Below are 18,594 nucleotides of genomic sequence, written 5' to 3' on the forward strand. Positions count from 1 at the left end.
CCAGGGGAAACCAATAGTGCAAGCGGGGCTACCATTCCATTTCACACATAAAAAAATCTAGATAATATAAATTATCTAGTCAAATAAAACACTTGTATTTACTCGACATTGCTACGAATATATAGGAGTACTTTTAGATACAAGTAAAAATGCTTAGTGCAATACCATGGGCTTATATGGCAAACTACCGTTTCGCCAGTGAGCGCGAATCGGCCACGCGAGTTAATAAAACTACACGAAACTGCACCATTGTGCTCCTCGTACAATGATGTCTAAACAGTTTAATTTTATAATTTCTGTGTCTGTATATTCGTAAGTAGAAATTGTTTATTACAACCTATCCCTTGTCCACTGCTGGGACACATAGATTTCTCTAATATTATACTACACAGTATGATCGTACCTCATTCACATCCAGAGACTCCCTATAACACTTGATCGTCGGGGGGAAAGGGGTTGTTAGCAACGGAGTTTGACAGTCCCATTGTTATCAATATGACCTATTAGGTCGACCTCCACGTGGTTCCCCCTGGAAACCATCGTGAACAATTCTTATTGAATTCGTCACGATGGGCTAACTGATTTGCTTCATCCTCATATATCATCCTTCACTGGTGCCCCGCTGATGTATACAGATAGCGCGAGTAGGGTTAGCATTCCATTATCACCCGTTAAAAAAAAACACTTGATCGTCACTCCATCTCGCGGGAGATCATCCCACACTGCGCTCACCCACCCGGGGTCGTCGTGGGTACGAATGCGGCGCTAAAAATATGCGGGGAAGCTAAAATGAAACAAGTAATTTGGATGCTCGTATGAAAATGTTTACTGATATCACAATCAATTCTACACAACTACCCGATTACCCATCATATTCGTGTACACGCCGATTATGGATGACACATAAAAGATACACTTTAGTACACTCAAACGCCGCAACATGGCCGACGTCGCTAGCGTACACGTAACACTATAAATACAATTTATTTATTCAATGAAACAGTGACTATACCTGGATTATATGCAAAAGTTCTTTCTGGCGTGCTATAAAAGATTTTATTCATCTAAACTGCTAGAACACACAGACACACTCATGTATATCATTTAACGTATGGTGGCAAGCGGCAACGTCTAACAGCACGGTAGAGAACATTAAATAAAAATGATACAAATGAGTATGTTGCGTGTTGGACAATCCGAGCTACGTGTTCACAATAGTACTTCAGGAGTGACAAAAAAGTAAAAAAACAATCTACTCGAATAGAAAATTACTCGCTAGTCAGTACAGCACTATTTTTAGTTAGAAATATAATAAGTTACCAGGATCAGAATAAGAAATTAGTGTAATGTATATTTAAAAACATGTTAATTCCATAAAATCCACAAGAATTGAATTTAATAATTACAAAATGAAGCGTGCAATTATTTTTGTTAATAATGAGATGGGGAGAAAAAAGGAGTTATTGTCTCAAAATACATAATTAGGTACATATTGGAGGCTATTCAATGATTACAATGAAGGTATGTAGGTATACATACATACAATTTCTTTATGTTTTTGTTTTAAAACAACGCATGGAGCCTGAGCATGCACGCAAATCGATCCTGAGACATGGTAATAATAACTATACAAATATTATGTACAATTACAATAATAGAGTATTACACTTAGGCACATCAATTGTTATAAAATTACGATTTAATTCGAAAATGTGATCCTGTCACCGATATTTATCTATACTACCACGAATCTAGTACATATAAGTGATTAATTAATTAATACATGTGGGGTTAAAATGTTACAAACGAACAAAAATGTATATTTAAGAGTTTGATTAGTAATAAAAATGAAAATTACTCAAGAATCTATCTACTACAACATTTATTCAACTTGGAAACATTTTAGAAACAATTTGAATGCAACTTCTTTCTCTTATATCATACTAAGTATATAAGGAAAGAGCTTTGAAGCATTTTATACTGCTGGGAATATTTGATAAATTTGTACTTTTAAATTTCCCTTAGTAATGCAGTAATCAGTGCTAAATCGTAGGTAGCATAATAATATTAATATTACTTATTGATAATAATAATTTGTGTATTAGGATATATTTAAATTACACTAGTTTGGTCGTAATCCTACGTTACTGGGTCTATTCTAGCATAAAATAGGTAGACGAGGCGGCATCTATGCATCCACCTTAAGGAGCGGCTACGCGCAACATCAAACATTGATACATAGGTTGGTATCCCATGGACGCTAGTACAATAATTATAATTCAATATCATATATACTTATATAGAAGACAGCAATTCTCGAATAATTTTTGGACATTTAAATCACATTTTATAGAAAGAATAAAATATTCGAGTAGTCTAAAAACGGCGTCATCTAAGTTTAAAAAACTCTTAAAGTGGTGCACGTGGTAAAGAGGGCCGGGAGGCGATAAGTGTGTTCATTATCATCACCATAACAACCTACTAAGATCACCTGATTCTTCCCATAAGAAGATACTAATAAGATTTTCTTCACTTGCATTGATATTTTGTGTAAATGTACTTTCGACCACATTTTACATCCTGAGAATTAAAAGAATTTAGCATATCATATTTTTATTCCGCCTGATATATTTTAATACGGTTTTATTAATATTCTTAGGTAATTCAATTAGATGATAGATGGGAAGAGTGAGACTGTAAAATAAAGATTACCTATTACTTGTTTATTATTACTTTACTAATGTAAAGTAACAAGGAGCAACTGGCTCGAGTGTCGAGTTAGAATGAAAAACAAAAACACATGTCTATAAAAAATAATGTGTCATCTCTAGTCACTTGGGAACTCGATGACGCAGTGTAATGTGCATTGTTATTATATTATTCAGTTTTATTACAAATTTAGAGAATTATACCGGGACGCGATATTTAGAAACGATTAAACACTACGAGATCCACACTCGCCCGACCCCGCCCTCTAACACCGAGTCATTGACAATGATAAAATGTAGACATATATCTATCCCTACACGGATAGCTACACCCATAGCTTACATTAAATACGTGATATAAAGTTTTCTAATTTAAAAAAGCCACACTACATCTAATAATCCCTGATATTCTTTTGAGTACAGTGAATTGTATGCTGAGGCTATGACTAAGCTGAGGCTAAGAGGTTTTTAACAGCCGATTCATTAAGAAATACCTATCCATACACAATTATTATTCATGAAAATACAAGTTTCAAATAACTATCAGTGTTTCGCCATTTTCTTTCAAATTAAGAATTTGGATCGAAAGAAAGTGATGAAGTACTTCGATGGAAGTAATTTAGTAGTTTAGTATCTATCATTAAATTTTAAATATCTGTCAAACTTATCACAATAAGTTTGATAAACATTTAAGTTACCTGCTTTTTGCACTTACCCATCCCAAATCTAGTTACGTTAAAACAATAACCCAACATTCAAATCACTGCCTTAAAACTACTACAGCCCTAATCACTCTATAAGCTCTAGATAAATATAAAATATTTTGACATCTATAAATTTAAAGTTTAATAAGTCAGTTTGGTGTCGAAGTATGCGATTATATTTAGAACATATTACTTCAAATATTAAATAGAAACAGTCCAGCTGTCTGTTGTAGGTACATTAGTACAGTTTGGACGGCAAATTATTTGGTGGATCGAGACTAGCTGAGAGCCATAAGTCGTCTAAATAAATAAAAGAAGGTAATGTTGCAATTGAGATGGCGCCACCAGTCTGATATTGTTTTAACATGTCAATTTCGACACATTATATTTTCGATGAAGAATCAGGTGGACAGATACGTAGAATGTATACTTACCAGTTCACCCTTGACGCCAAAAGCAGAATATATATATAAAAGACACACTGGACTGCACAAATAATCTAAACATTACATACTACAGACAAAATCACATTCATTATAATAGACAGTGTAAAAATAATATTTATAAACATTGGCCTATGAGTTAGAATTCATTGTACTTGATCTAGTTGAAAGCTTATTGTTATTATCACACATACAGTTAGGTACCTAACAGGTAGATATCGAACGTTGAATATACAAAAGTTACACTATATATAGAGCCTAGTTTAGCAGCGAACTAACACTAATAACAAATGTGACGTCAGACTTGTATTAATTACAATGGTTTAATCTTAAGATATTCCAGTATTAGCGACTTGTTCCCACACCACCCTATGAGGACTGCACGCGATGCGCACGCGCAGTTTCAATTTCTACACCAATCCGGCGCATCGACGACCGCACCAACGTAAACTTTTTTTTTTTTTTACAAATAAAAAACACGTCGCATCAACCCGTTTGGATTACTTCAACAGTGCAATGGCAATACTAAAATTAGTCGTGTCTAGAAACGGACATATTACTGAGTCGCAATCTTATTTCTAAATAACAGGTGCAGTTTCAAAACGTTAAAGTTATGTTTAAATATTACTCAAATTCCCAAAATGGAATGAATCTCCTCTATAGCATACACATATTGTACTTATATGATGTATTCAACATCTGAAATTTGAAACATTTTCATTTAGAAAATTTTAGAAAATTCTTAAAACTTTAAACACAAATATTATAGAGAGCAAAGCTCAGTCCAGTAAGATATTTACTTAACATTTAACAGTGCTTACACTAACGAATGGATAAAAGCGAATTTTAACAGTCAGTCAATCGTGTTAGTTATAGACAATTATTAAATGTTTACATTTACGAAACCACTCTACGTTTTGATAAAAAAACTTTAAGACACTTTAGTGTAAGAATAAAAGAGCAAAGTCGTGATTATTTTTTTCACATATTAAGAATAGCTTTTTTTTTTATTTTTGTCACAATTTAAAAAACTATCTTCCATTGTTTTTTTTATCAAAACAAAAGTATTACTACTCGTCTATTTGATTTTTAAATTAATAAATTCAATAAAAAATTCACGTAAGATTGTTTACAAATTGTGGCAAGTATAGAAAAACAGATTGTAGGCATGCCTTGTCCTAACGACGCCTGATAAAACCTTCACATCAATATATCATAGAATTATTATAGAGCCATAAATTGTTATAATTGGCTTTAAAAGACCGAATGAATAATATAATTTTGGTGATATTTATACATGACAATTAAGTGTAAATATGGCATAATATGTATACTGCGGGTAGAATCATAATATTAAATGATAAATAAGAAATGGCTATAAAAATTTAAATTCGTAAATGTACTTTTTTATTGTATACGTGGTTACTATATGAATAAACCAATTTAAATACCACAATTGATAAATGTATTGTTTAATTTTTACCGCGGTAAATTCTCATGTAATAATGTACAGTCTGCATCAGATTAAATTGGAATCAAAAGCATGAGTTAAAATAATTTTACCAATTCACTTGGTAATTGAATTAAATTAAAAAAATTTCGATTGTGTGCGCTCCTTTACTACGCTAATGCGCTGTACTTTATCTTCACATCAGAGATGGCGTTAATGTGACTATATAATTATTTTGTTACTGTTTTTAGTGAAAATCAAATACGTAAACCTACAGTTCTATAGCTTATTGATCATAAATCATCTAAAAATCTGTAGCAAGTCTAAATGAGTACTGCTTCAATCTTCGTACCCTAAAGTCTTTTTTGTGATGAACTACAACAAAATATCTGTCAATTCTAGGCGTATAAATAGTTATAAAAAAACTTACGTAACTCCGTAAAACCAGTCTCATATCCCTCCTCGTCCCACTCCCAATTCCTATCCAATCATCGTCCTCATCAAATACGAAGGATGAAGCACTCTTTTACTATTATTCTTTTATTCTAAAAATGATTAAAATGACGGCGTAAAAACCACAATTTCCAGATTAGTACAATCAGGTGTATAAAATTGGGGCTATTTTTCCTTAAGCACTTGTAGAGAAATACTCCATCTAGAGACTTTTGGTCTATAGTCTAGAGAGTTTTTGTGAATTTAAGCAAGAATGTGTGCAAAAATTTCAAATATCTGATGCACACTGTAAACTTGTGCTTTTATTAATTAAAAAAAGAAATAATCGTCTAGAAGTAAACGAGCGATTCTGCTATCTAAATTACCTCGTCTTCATTGAACTACTATATTTTATTATTCCAAATTAGTTTACGAGTCATTTATGACTGTATATCTCAAAACTAGATAGACATTCAACACTTAACTGTGAAATGGGGTTATATTTGCATTTCACACATATTCGAATATTCGTTTGAGAGATATATTAATTCTCGCGATAAATTTGTACGCACTACGGTCCTATTTTGAAATACTAATAAAATAAATTGCAAAATGTTTAATGATATTGTACAAACGAAAATCAAATTAATAATATAATGAAATATATATATATGAACAGCGATAAGTTCGTAATTTTTCTAACGACCTAAAACACTATATTTACTGTACGTAAAATCTATGACACTAATTAGGGGCAAACTGAAATGTTTCTAATAGGCAAATAATAAAAATGATTATTGTCTGACACTGGGTTATTGTCAAGACAGCAGCTCGGCGCACGCGCCCTTCTATTGACTATATAGTAAGCGACGAGGGCGCCGACCGCTGTAGCGAACTTGGTGTCTAAATTTAACATACAGAGACATAAACAAGCAATTTCATTATGGCATAGTTAGAAATTGAAAAGAGTACTTGTTTTTTTGCTAAAAACCTTAATTCCAAATAAGTTTGCTTCTAATACTTTCTATTTTTTTATGAAAGCTGATAGACCTATAATATGATACTCGACATCACAGTTCGCTACCAGAGCGGTCAGCGCCACCACGACGGTAAATAGAGTATCACTAGTTGCGATGCGCACACGCAGGCAGGCGGCAGGCCCGCCGCAAACAGAACCAAACCAAAAACAGGAACATACGGAGGAAACAAAATAAAAATAAAATAAAAAAAAAAAGGATATCTGGATGTTTATTTACAATTTCATGTCTAATAATTTGATTCAAGGAAAACTTAAGCAACGTGTGTGCTATTCTTATAAACCCATATATTATAATGTTAATGATTTCCACTTGCGTTAACACAAGCCGTCCTATACGCTACATTAAAACAACAATACCCATTAATATAGTTAGACATCAGCTAGTACCCACGGTACTTGATTCAGTTTTGCACGAAAACATTATAATGTATTACAATCACTTCACAGATAAAATTAATGAATACCAACATAGCAGTTACAATCACAGTGGAATAGAATAAGGTGCGCACGCGCACCGGGACAGAAACATAGTCAAACTAAAACGATATAAAAATGAATTATATAAACACAATAGCAAAATTCACATCCTCATATGGAGTATTTGTACATTTAATCGGTCGATATACTATATGTATAGACAATTGTAGAGATCGCCAATGTACAGGAAATTTATTGGAAATTCAGTTTACTTCGTGTTAACTTATGTGCTTCGCAAATATGCAATTTTATTACAAAAGTAAAATGTTATTGCAACCGCCCAAATTATATAGTTTCAAACTAATAATTATATGGAAATAGATCACAGTAGTATGTAGTATTATCAATATTAGAGTGCATGTATGTACGACCGAACTGTCTAGGGAAGATTCTCCATATGCACAATAATAAGTAGTAAGTAAATAACTTCGACTAAACGATACTCAAATAAATGTTTTACTAGCTAAGAAAAAAATAATAATAATTACATAGTAAATGTTAACATTCCATCGTTAATACACTTAAAAATAAAACCCCAAAACTCCGACTTATTAATATGTAATACATTACTAGACCTTACAATTTGGCCGCACGAGGTCCGCGCAAACAGAATCACTACAACACTGTTAGTAAAATAACAATCCTATCGCTACACAAAAGTATAAACTTACAATCACAAAAAGCATCATAGAAACTTCCTATCAATTGCAGTTTGAATAAAACTGTTACAACTATACATCCATATGAATAAACACGAGAAGCGATATAAGCTTATACAAAATCATATTGTATAATTTAAAATAGATCATTCGCATAGCATTAAAAATTATAGAACAGCTATTACTTTGACAGATAACAAAATCTCTGTGAGAAATGTCTTGTACAATTAAAAAAAAAAGAAAAAAATCAAAAAATTCAAATTAATTCTATTTTGTAATTATTATTACCGTTTAATATGTTTCTATTTTGTGCATTATAAATATTGGGGATATAAAATTATTCGATTCAGTTTGCGCTGACCATACCGTGGCGGTTAGGGAAACAAACTGGGGGGGTTACGATAAGGGTGCAGTATAGAGATCATTGACTACGCATCGTTAGAGGCAATCTCTTACTACGCTCACATACACCTAAAATGAGAGGTTGTAAATTGATTTTTTACTGTATTAAGATATGTATTATAAACTGGGCTGCAAGTTTGCTTCACTGTAACTCTACAGAGTCAGTGTACACACTGATCTGTCCAAGTCAATTTTGAATACACTATTTTTAAGTAAGGAATTAATCACAAGAATTATAAGTAATAATGACTTTTTTTATAATAATATTTTAAAATATTAAATTATAATAATTTTAAAATAGAATTTTATAAGTAGAAAAATTAACTTGTAACTAAAAAAATAAGTGATAGTAGGCTTAGAACAGATTAATAATTAAAAAATGTAATTTAATTAAAATGACAAATTTTCTATGTATACCTAATTAATTCGTTCGAACTTAATAATGAAAAGAAACTAATAAAAAAAATACAACATCTAATTTTTAGGTGTATGTAATATAAACATTGCATAGAGCAAGCTAAATAATTAATCTTACTGAAAAAAAAAAAAAATTTTTTGCAACAGTTTATTGTCAAGTTAGAGAATTGATTGTGACATAATTTTGAAAGGTATTCAATTTCAAATTAAACCAACAAATGAAATTGGACTCTAATGTAATTAAAACAGCGTATTCGATGCAATGTTCAGACGAGTTACGTAGTTGATACAAACGAATCAAATATACTGATGCATTACAACAACTAGAACCGAAGTATATAAATCTAAATAAAATATTATTGTCACGCAGCAATAATTCACTAAAATGTAAACTAAATTAATACAGATACATAGTCTTGTCATAAAAGTAATTTTAATAGTTAAAATTACAACAACATATCAATATAAAAGAATGTTATCATGAGGCGTCACATGAAAGCCTCGATTATATGTAAAAACACTTAAAATATTCAAACTAAATACTAGGGAATAAGCAAAAATAATAATAATAATGATGACGAACAAAAGGGGAGGAGGGGGACAAGCGACGCACGCAATCGGACAAACGACGTGGTTTTATGATATGAGACTTGTACATGGCTTACTTAATACTTATATACAGAGACCCGAAATGCGTGCGTGCGTATCGCTTGGAACTCAATACATCGGTGCTCAAATACATGTAGTACACAGCTGGGCCTGCCATACGGCGTAATGTAACGGCAAACTGACGCGTAACAATTCAGCAAAATAAGTGTCACTAAACACTACGCGAACCCTAAATTGCAGTCGTAAATAAACGCTTTTATTTATAATAAAGAAGATTAATTTGTTGTTTCAATAATTTCCATCTATCTAATGAGAATAATATACATATATATTAACTTGTTAACTATCCATTAGTGCATACTAAATGTTTATAAAACTCTTACGATGTTTATCGTTTTTTATTTTTATTTTATTTTTTTAATATAGTTGAATCTACATCTATACAAGTAGTCCATCACCGCGCCCTAAACACATTAATCTACATAATACAAAGTCGTTAATGCGATTAAACACAGCATAATTGTTTATTAAACACGTGGGATACACTCCCGCTACAACGCTACCTGATATGGAACGTAAAAATCCATTCTCGATATCTAAAGCGAATCCATTAACAACTATAAGTATAGAAATTAAAATGAAAAATTATAATTGACAAATTCACCGGTCACGTACAATTAAAACTGTACGACGAGGCCGTTCGTACGACCTTCGCCGCAGTCAGTACCAACGACCGCGCCGTCACTCCACTATTATTACACATCCCAATAAAAGATTTGGTACAAACACTAACACCTACAATAAAATATTAGTAAATGCAATCCTACTTGCAGGGTTACTGCAGCAAAATAACCATAATGAACGCCAAATTTACAAATCCATATAATACACGTGAACAAAACTCTAATTACTAACGTACGATTGTACGAACAAACAAGAATTATGTATGCAGTGCTGACAATAGGCGACCGACCAGGGAGACAGCGTCTCGCTGCCTATCTAAACTTAAACATTATATACTTGTTAAGTATAACATCGATCCGCGATTACACATGGTAGATCGTACTGGCTAAAACTAAAACTTCTAGCCGAATAAATTTACATTAAAAACCTAACGACTATACGTCGTTAGGGGGCATTGTTAGGAACGTGGCACACGACGCGCGACACACACTAGTCATAGATTTAATTAAAAATTGCAGTGTGCTTGAATCGATCGAGCGTGTCCGGCTCCCGGGGACCACTCGGGCTCCCTTATAGGCGAGCAGATCGCCGTCTCGCTCGTCGATAAGGGCCGCTGAGTGCGGAAGTCATACACAAGTATGTAATATACAGACGCTCAAATTAATTAGTATGAAGATCATCGAAGTTTCTGGAACATTCCATTCGTAGAACAGTTTAGTGATCGGAGCGTTCGCTTCGACAAAAGTCAGTCGACCGAAACGACGGCTCCCTAGAGCGCCCGTCGAGGGGGGTGGACACGCGTAAATTCGTGGAACTGTACTCGGTGCTCGGGTGGCCCAGACTGTAGTAGTCGCTTCGGTAGCTGTCGGTGAGGAGCGGCGGGCTGAAGTAGTCGAAGTATATAGAGTGGAGTGAGCCGCAGCTGTCGAGGCGGAGCGGGGAGAGGTCACCCGAGGACAGCGAGCGCGAGGAAATGGGTGTGAGTTCAGTCGGTGTACCAGAGATGCTGCTGAGGGTGCTGGGGATGCTGCGGGTGCTGCGGATGCTGCGGCACGAGGTACGTGGGCGAGTACGTCTGCAGGTAGGGCGGTAGGCGGGCCCCGCTCGCGTGGTGTGCGGGAGGGGGGCCGCCCACGCCGCCCACGCCGCCCACACCACCCACTCCGCCGCTGGTGATGAAGAAAATATTTTTTTGCATTTAGAACGTTAAAACTTTATTTTTCTATAAATCTCCAATTTAGAACTAATAAAATTTACGTCTTAAATTGGTTTTTTACCCATGGAAATCACTTAAGTACAAAAATGTATAATGAAAAATAAATGATGATATAAAAACAAAAATCGTTACATCTACAATAGACAAAATGGACTATAAATAAATTGATACGCTAAAAATATATGAAATAGTATCCATTTATACTTACGTATGATAGTGGTAAGTAGGTACATAAAGAGGTGGCGGAAGGTATCCTGGAGAAACGCCACCGCCCGGGGATAAAACACCACCACTCCCAGTTCTGAAACATGACAATTTATGCGTTAGCACTTTTAACAAGACTGAAGAATTCCAATAACAAAATATATCATGGACAGCACGAGAATATAGGCATAACCGTGTTCTCCCTCTATACCCTGTTTTTTCATTGTAATATGCCTTTCAAATCACAGTTCTTCTCCACAGACATAGAAGCATAGCTGCTTCACGGTTTAAATATGGGTGGCTATAAGAATAAAGACCAGAGAGAGACTGAACAAAAGTCGTTTGCTTAGGCATCTCTGTCTCATTCGTATTTCTACTGTGAAGCAGTTGTGTTTGCATGGCTGTGTTTCGATTTCAAGGGTGGAGATATGGCAGTGAATTTACAGGGTAACAGAGGAATAACACTTGAGTCCTCAGGAATAGCAACGCATGGAGGGTATCATAGGGGAAACAGTATACTTTGTTATGTACATAATACTGCTTATGTCTATAGGTGACTGTTACCACTTTCCATCAGGTGGGCCGTCAGCTTGTTTGCCACTCTTAAGTTGCATAAAAAAAACCTTGATAAAATAACTCTTAGCACAAACCCAAATTGACAAACAAGCTGACGTGTTTGTCATTCTATGTTCCATAAAAAAAAGTAAGTAAAACCCATTGTACATACTTATAATGCGGATGGGGATGATGATGCCAGGCGTGCGGCGCCGCATGCTTGTGCGCGGCGGGCGGGCCGCTCACGCTCACGCTCACCGCGCCCACGCCGCCCACGCCGCCCACGCCGCCCACGCCGCCCACGCCGCCCACGCCCGCCGACAGGTACTCGCCTCGACCGCCGCTCTGCATAGACAATCATTTATTTATTTAATAACGTTCACCAACAACTTTTACATTTTACATGCTACTCAATCAATAACACAAAAAGTAATTTTGCCTAATGTAAAAGTCTCTTACAGGCGAACACAACATGCACTATTATAATATTTAATAATAATTAACAATAACAATATCTGAATAATAAATAGATTAAGAGCTTATGTCTAAAATTTTCCTTAATAAGTTATATCCACTGTTAATAATAATGATCATTAAATATAATTATGGTTACTAGGTAGATAATTTAAATGTTTGTTATTCACGCTTATATGAAATTCCATCAAAGTCTTGTCACCTAGTGATGATGATGATGATTTTCATAATGATGACTAATGATTTTCATTGGAATACGAAAACTATTATATTACTAATTATACGAATAACAAAATCAATGGGCGTTGTTATACATTTCCGTGGAACTCCACGATATCATATGTTTTTATCGTCACGATACAATGGGAGAGCAAAATGTATGAATTTGTATGGAGACGCTTTTGGACATTTTAAGCAAACGTGGTCGTACACGATCACTGCACTGCCGTAACCTTTCCGTGGCAAACCTAGGCTCTCTTATAAAATCGTCGCGGCAATTGTGGATGTGCAGTGTATACGTACAAAAATATTAAATATGTGTGAGTGAGCCGATGCTTCCGGTTACCTGTCAACACTGCTTCCTACCCATCCCCTAGGGAGATACCCATAACTTTAAGAGGAAATTAAACGCATATTTTTCCAGTCGATTTGAAAAAGGTACATGTTTTGATTTCGACAAAATTGTATTAATACTCTGTTAAGCAATATTTCCGGTAATTCTGAATTTAGTATTAGAATTTAAATATAAAAGAATAAATTTATTTAAAGACCATGCGACTCGCACAGTAGCTTACAAAACACGAACAAAAGAAACAAAAAATAAAAGTAAACCATGGTATACAAATAAAAAGTATCTACTGTTTTCTACTCGGTCGATGATAAAGTAAAAAAAAAAAAAACAGTAAAACAACTCTTAAATTTAATATCGATATCAATCCAATTACCAATGACAAATTTGTACTGTACTCATGAAACAACAGTTAGAAATTACGTTAGAATTAGGATCGGTATGCAATAGTTTGTACTAGCAAATTCCAATAATGTATCTATTAGAACAAAATAAAAATATTTAATTACTACTGTCGCAATTCAAGAGTGCGAAAAATCTCAACTCCAATGCTGATTTATTGGAATTTATTTTAAGAGTGACCCTACAGAGGTGTATACGAATGTGTACGTGTGCGAGTGTGTGTCGTAATATTCTATGAAATAGATCCGTGCTTAGCATATTGCTGCAGCGCTGCATTTCAGCACGAACCATAGCGTATGCGTAATATGAAAGAGTATAGATTAGAATTTAAAAAATTCAAAAGTAGTTAAGTTCGCAATACAAAAATAATCAGGGCCTCTAGACAAGTGGCAAGCGAATTCGTCGATGGAATCAACTTCGCTAGCGAGCCGTGAGTTGGAATGAGACAACCGACGTTGCAATCTCATTCTGTCTAACGGACTCGTCGCTAGCGATGTCGTTTCCATCGACGAATTCGCTTGCTACTTGTCTAGAGGACAAGAAACGGAATTTATATAGAAAATGTGAAAACAGATATACTTAAATTTTCGTTGTGAAGTCGATTGAAAATAAATATGGTGCTAAGGAACATCACTATCAAACTATTTCATGCTATATTTCACTTCATAGATCTATTTGTATATTACAAAACTATAACAAATGGTCATCGCCATTTTTAGTACTATGCAGTGGACAAAATTTTAACAAGTATATAATGGTAATCTGCCATCTTGTGTCTATGGCCATATTTAAACATGTAATTTATTTTGTCAGATGTATTAACAGAGTTAAGTATATAATGGTAATCTGCCATCTTGTGTCTATGGCCATATTTAAACATGTAATTTATTTTGTCAGATGTATTAACAGAGTTGATAAAATATACACAATACTTCATCTTGTAACAGCGGCCATTTTGAAAATATTACAATATTAAGTATTACATATACATATATTACATTATATATAATATACATTACATATACAACATTAGCCAAAAGTATTTGCCACCTTTGAAAATTACAATTAACTTAAAAAATACTCAAGGATTAGCCGGGAAATAAAACCATGTACTTAAAATACCTTTAATGCGAAAATTACATTAATATTTTGTATCGAAATCCTTTAATTACAGCATTTATTCTTTTAGATAAAGAGGAAATTAAATTTTTACATTCTTCTTGAGTAATGTACTCCACACCTGTACTAAACACTTCTTTAAAATTTCTTTGGAAGCAATCGAATGTTCCATTATCTCTCGCTTTAAAATTGACCATAAATGTTCGATAGGGTTATCATCCGGTGACTGAAGTGAGCTGAACTTAAAAGCTCTATACCGTGTCTTGTGGTCATCTTGTACCGATTTAAGGTATACCTTACAGTACTATGAGGACATTTCATAATCTTAGCACTTTCACTTTTATTTTTGTCTTCTTCACACAACAACTGGATTTTTAATCGTTTCTCTTTACTTATTTCACGGCACTTAGACATTTTTCTAATTTTTGTTTTACAAACTCTGCTTCACGTAAAACAACAACCAATTTACAATAACTTGTCGACAGTTCTACACACTATAACGAATCGTAGTAAACTAAAAATTTCCCTAAAATTCGACTTACCTGGAAATGAATCACCTCTATTGTGTTTATAGTTTTATGAGATGGTCCGTTGTTTTGATTGGCTCCTTTTATTCTTTAGACGTATACTGTGCGACAATAGACCCAGTACAAGTCAATAGATAAGAAATTTCTAAGGACTTTTAGGGTGGCAAATACTTTTGACCAAGGCTATATATATTATAGTAAATATTGTCAACAGAAAGTAAAGAAAATTAAAAAGCAGAATTACAGTAAAATCTGTTAAGATAAATTAGTTATAATTTAGATTGCAAGATTTTACTTAAACAAATAAACTAAGTAATATATATGTAAATTAAACATTTGTACAATAATAAAAGAAATGGCGTCGACATTTCATGATATCTTGGACGTCCACAGAAAAGGGTAATAGCATTCATTTGCACGATATATCGTGGAACTGCACGATAATGACGTGAAGTTCAGGATAAATCGTGCACGGTAAAGAGTAAAAACGCTCATTACTTATTAAACGTATAAGTAAACTATTAATTAAAATATTAATTATAAATTTACAGTGGCAGGGTCGCAAGAGATTTTATTTCACTTTTTGGCTTTTTCGTGGATCACGACATAAAAATGGCTGAGAAAGAAAGAAATAAATAAAGAAATTTTTTTTTTTTTTTTATTTAAATAAACTTAGATTTAAGCATTTTTTAATAGTATTTTTTTCATTATAGCCTATTCGGAACGCCATTTCAGACAAGAAGAACGGGCAAAATACACAACTGTTGCTTTTTTCAAAAAAATTAACTATACATATAAATAATAAATTTGTGTGAATACAAACTAATAAACAGCATCTGATCATAAAATTTAAAATATACAATTAAAACAAATCACTAAAATAAATCCATTGCAATAACCAGAGCAGACCAGTCCCTCCTTACAAGCAGCACCCGTTCACGAGTATGACGGGTGAGCCAGCCATCATTGCGCTTAACCATACTTTAGCAAGAACCCAGCCCACCACGCAACCACCCTTCTCATTTTAGTGAGCAAGACTTACTCAAGCCTCCAAACCATGTCATAGCCAAAATTAAGTATTAAACATTTAATTTAAAAGTTATAGTTAAAAATAAAATAATTCTATACTATATACTACATAACAATTAAAGCATTAAATATTACACAATAAAAGATAATTAATTAATAATAAAATTGCCACATAATTTACTAATTCTGATACAATCATACTAACAAAAAATAATATTATCAGCAAATGAAACAAAATATTAAAAAAAAATGAGTACATTTTTGTTTATATATTATTATCATTTAAAAATCCGTTTAATCTATAATATGTCTTCTTAGAAAGAATGCGTTTTATGCTAGATTTAAACCTTTTTTCAGGCAAATTCAGAACCGACTCTGTTTGTTATAAAATCTTACGCAATTCCCAAAGAAAGAATTACCAACCTTAGTTGAACTGCATTTAGGTAATATTAATGTATGATTATTGCGTAAGCTTCTATTCGTACAATCGCTAACTTTTTTAAAAGTGGTAAATTATTTTGCTTTTATACATAACATTCTCGTAAATGTATTGAGAAGCAACTGTGCGGATATTAAATGTAACTACACATATTTATCACGCAAAATTGTATGAAAAAGTTGATCCGCTTTTCTCGAAGCATTTTGTATGGAGACACTCTATCTATATAATCTAAGTAAAATATTTATTGATTCAGTCATCAATGTTTAGTTACCATTGTTTCATTTGAATCTAACAAAATATATAATACAACTTAATAAAATGAAAAAATATTATTAAGTTGTATTCTATATTCTTCATTGCACTTGTAAATTATATGTAATAAATAATATAATTATAATAATAAATGTTGTGAGCAAGGGTGGACTTATGTTAATATTATTTTTGTTTTCTCAGTGTTCTAAATAATAGGTTCTCAATATCGAAGATATTTCTTTCTGGCGAAGTGTGAAATCTTCCATATTTTAGAGTCACAGAGTCTACTTACACTATCCCTTTTATTATGTTGCGCCGGAACATATTGATTGCATTGGTACTCGTTCGTTTGGCGTACTGTCGAACCGCTCTAGAAGTGAAAAGAAAATATTTTTTCTAATCATAGACTAATATCATTTTATTATCGTTGCAGGTGGCTCGGGACCGTTCCTTATGGCAGTATATGAAGGAGGCCTATATTCAACATACATACATACATACATATCTGTCACGCCTGTCTCTCATTAGGGTAGGCAGAAACAATGGAACACCAAATGCTTCGATTCAAACAAACCTCTTTCGCTTCTTCCACATTCATCAATCTTTTCATACATGCTCGCCGGTTAAGGGTACTTTTAATTTGGCCCTTCTTCAGCACGTCGGCTATTTGATCAATGGCTGATATAATAATGATGATAATAATGATGATGATGATGTTGAATCATACTTTCAATTAATGTGAAGATTTTTATTTTCACTACTAGGTATGGAAAGAGATGAATCTATTATTGTAGAACTATTAATATCTAGTTATAGAATTAACATAGTTAATCATAAGTCTTATTTAGTGAAAACTTTGCCATTGATTGCAAAAAATATTTTAATATTTGAACAAAAAATCTAATCTAAGGGTAAAAAAATAGTGGTAGATTTATCTGCAACCCATTCTACTTTTTCATTCACAATCAAAACACTTTTTATATAATTAATCAGGAAAACAGAAAACTGTTTTTGAAAATTGACAAATAATTTCGTCATATCGCTATGAGTGTTCTTATGCCACTTATTACCCCTCTAAAAGAATATGTAGATGGATACAATAAGATATACATACCGGTGCGTAGTGCAGCTGCGGCTCGGGCTGCGGCTCGCGCTTGGCCTGCGCCTCCTGCTGCGCGAGCGCAAGCAATCGCTTCTTCTGACTCTGCGGCGTCGCCTGCGGGGCCGGACCCGTGCGGCCGCTCGACTGCGCATTGTTACTAGATGGCGGCTGCTGCTGTTGGGGCTGTTGCTGTTTAAAACAAAATAATATTATTTTCTAACACTTATTTTTGTTTATTTACTAGCTTTTACCCACATTAATCGCATAAATTTTGGATGTAGAATCTAAATATCAGAAAAACACAGACACCAGATTTTAAACTAAGCTTGATCTTTAGGTAACATAACTATGGGAATGGCATCCAATAATCATATCCCCCGTTCCTTATGGCAGTCTATGTGGGAGACCTATGTTCAATAGTGGACAGATAATGGCCGATATGATGATGATGAATGATACCCCAGTCACGCAAACACAGGTGCGGATAAAAACCCATATTTTATATAAGAGAGTGACAAACGAAAATTATGGGAAAATAATGGTGAACAGTCGCGATCATAGCGAATGATCAAAACATTAGACCCATTATCTAGGTGCTAAATAAATTTTTACACAATTTAAAGTACATTTCAAATGAAAGATCCATAACTAAACTATATGTCGCATAATAAAGGTATAAA

The 18,594-nt window shown here is 33.5% G+C and overlaps 1 protein-coding gene across 10 annotated transcripts in view; it reads right to left on the bottom strand.

Annotated features, from left to right (window-relative positions):
- Positions 1–6,969: 6,969 nt before the first annotated feature.
- The window catches only part of LOC113512185 (homeodomain-interacting protein kinase 2), a 133,452-nt gene continuing 121,827 nt past the window's right edge, over positions 6,970–18,594 (bottom strand). For 9 of the 10 annotated variants that reach the window (XM_052893819.1, XM_052893824.1, XM_052893822.1 and 6 more), the window contains 5 exons: positions 17,927–18,103; positions 17,105–17,182; positions 12,172–12,344; positions 11,449–11,541; positions 6,970–11,193 (listed from right to left, as the gene is read on the bottom strand). In XM_052893819.1, coding sequence (XP_052749779.1) covers positions 11,010–11,193; positions 11,449–11,541; positions 12,172–12,344; positions 17,105–17,182; positions 17,927–18,103 — 705 coding nt within the window. In that variant the 3' untranslated portion in view covers positions 6,970–11,009. The remainder of the gene's footprint in view (positions 11,194–11,448; positions 11,542–12,171; positions 12,345–17,104; positions 17,183–17,926; positions 18,104–18,594) is intronic. The other variant, XM_052893823.1, reaches the window with a different exon arrangement.

The sequence above is a fragment of the Galleria mellonella genome, unplaced genomic scaffold (assembly GCF_026898425.1).
Source record: "Galleria mellonella isolate WM207_F2 unplaced genomic scaffold, CSIRO_AGI_GalMel_v1 utg184, whole genome shotgun sequence".
Classification (NCBI taxonomy): Eukaryota; Metazoa; Arthropoda; class Insecta; order Lepidoptera; family Pyralidae; genus Galleria; species Galleria mellonella.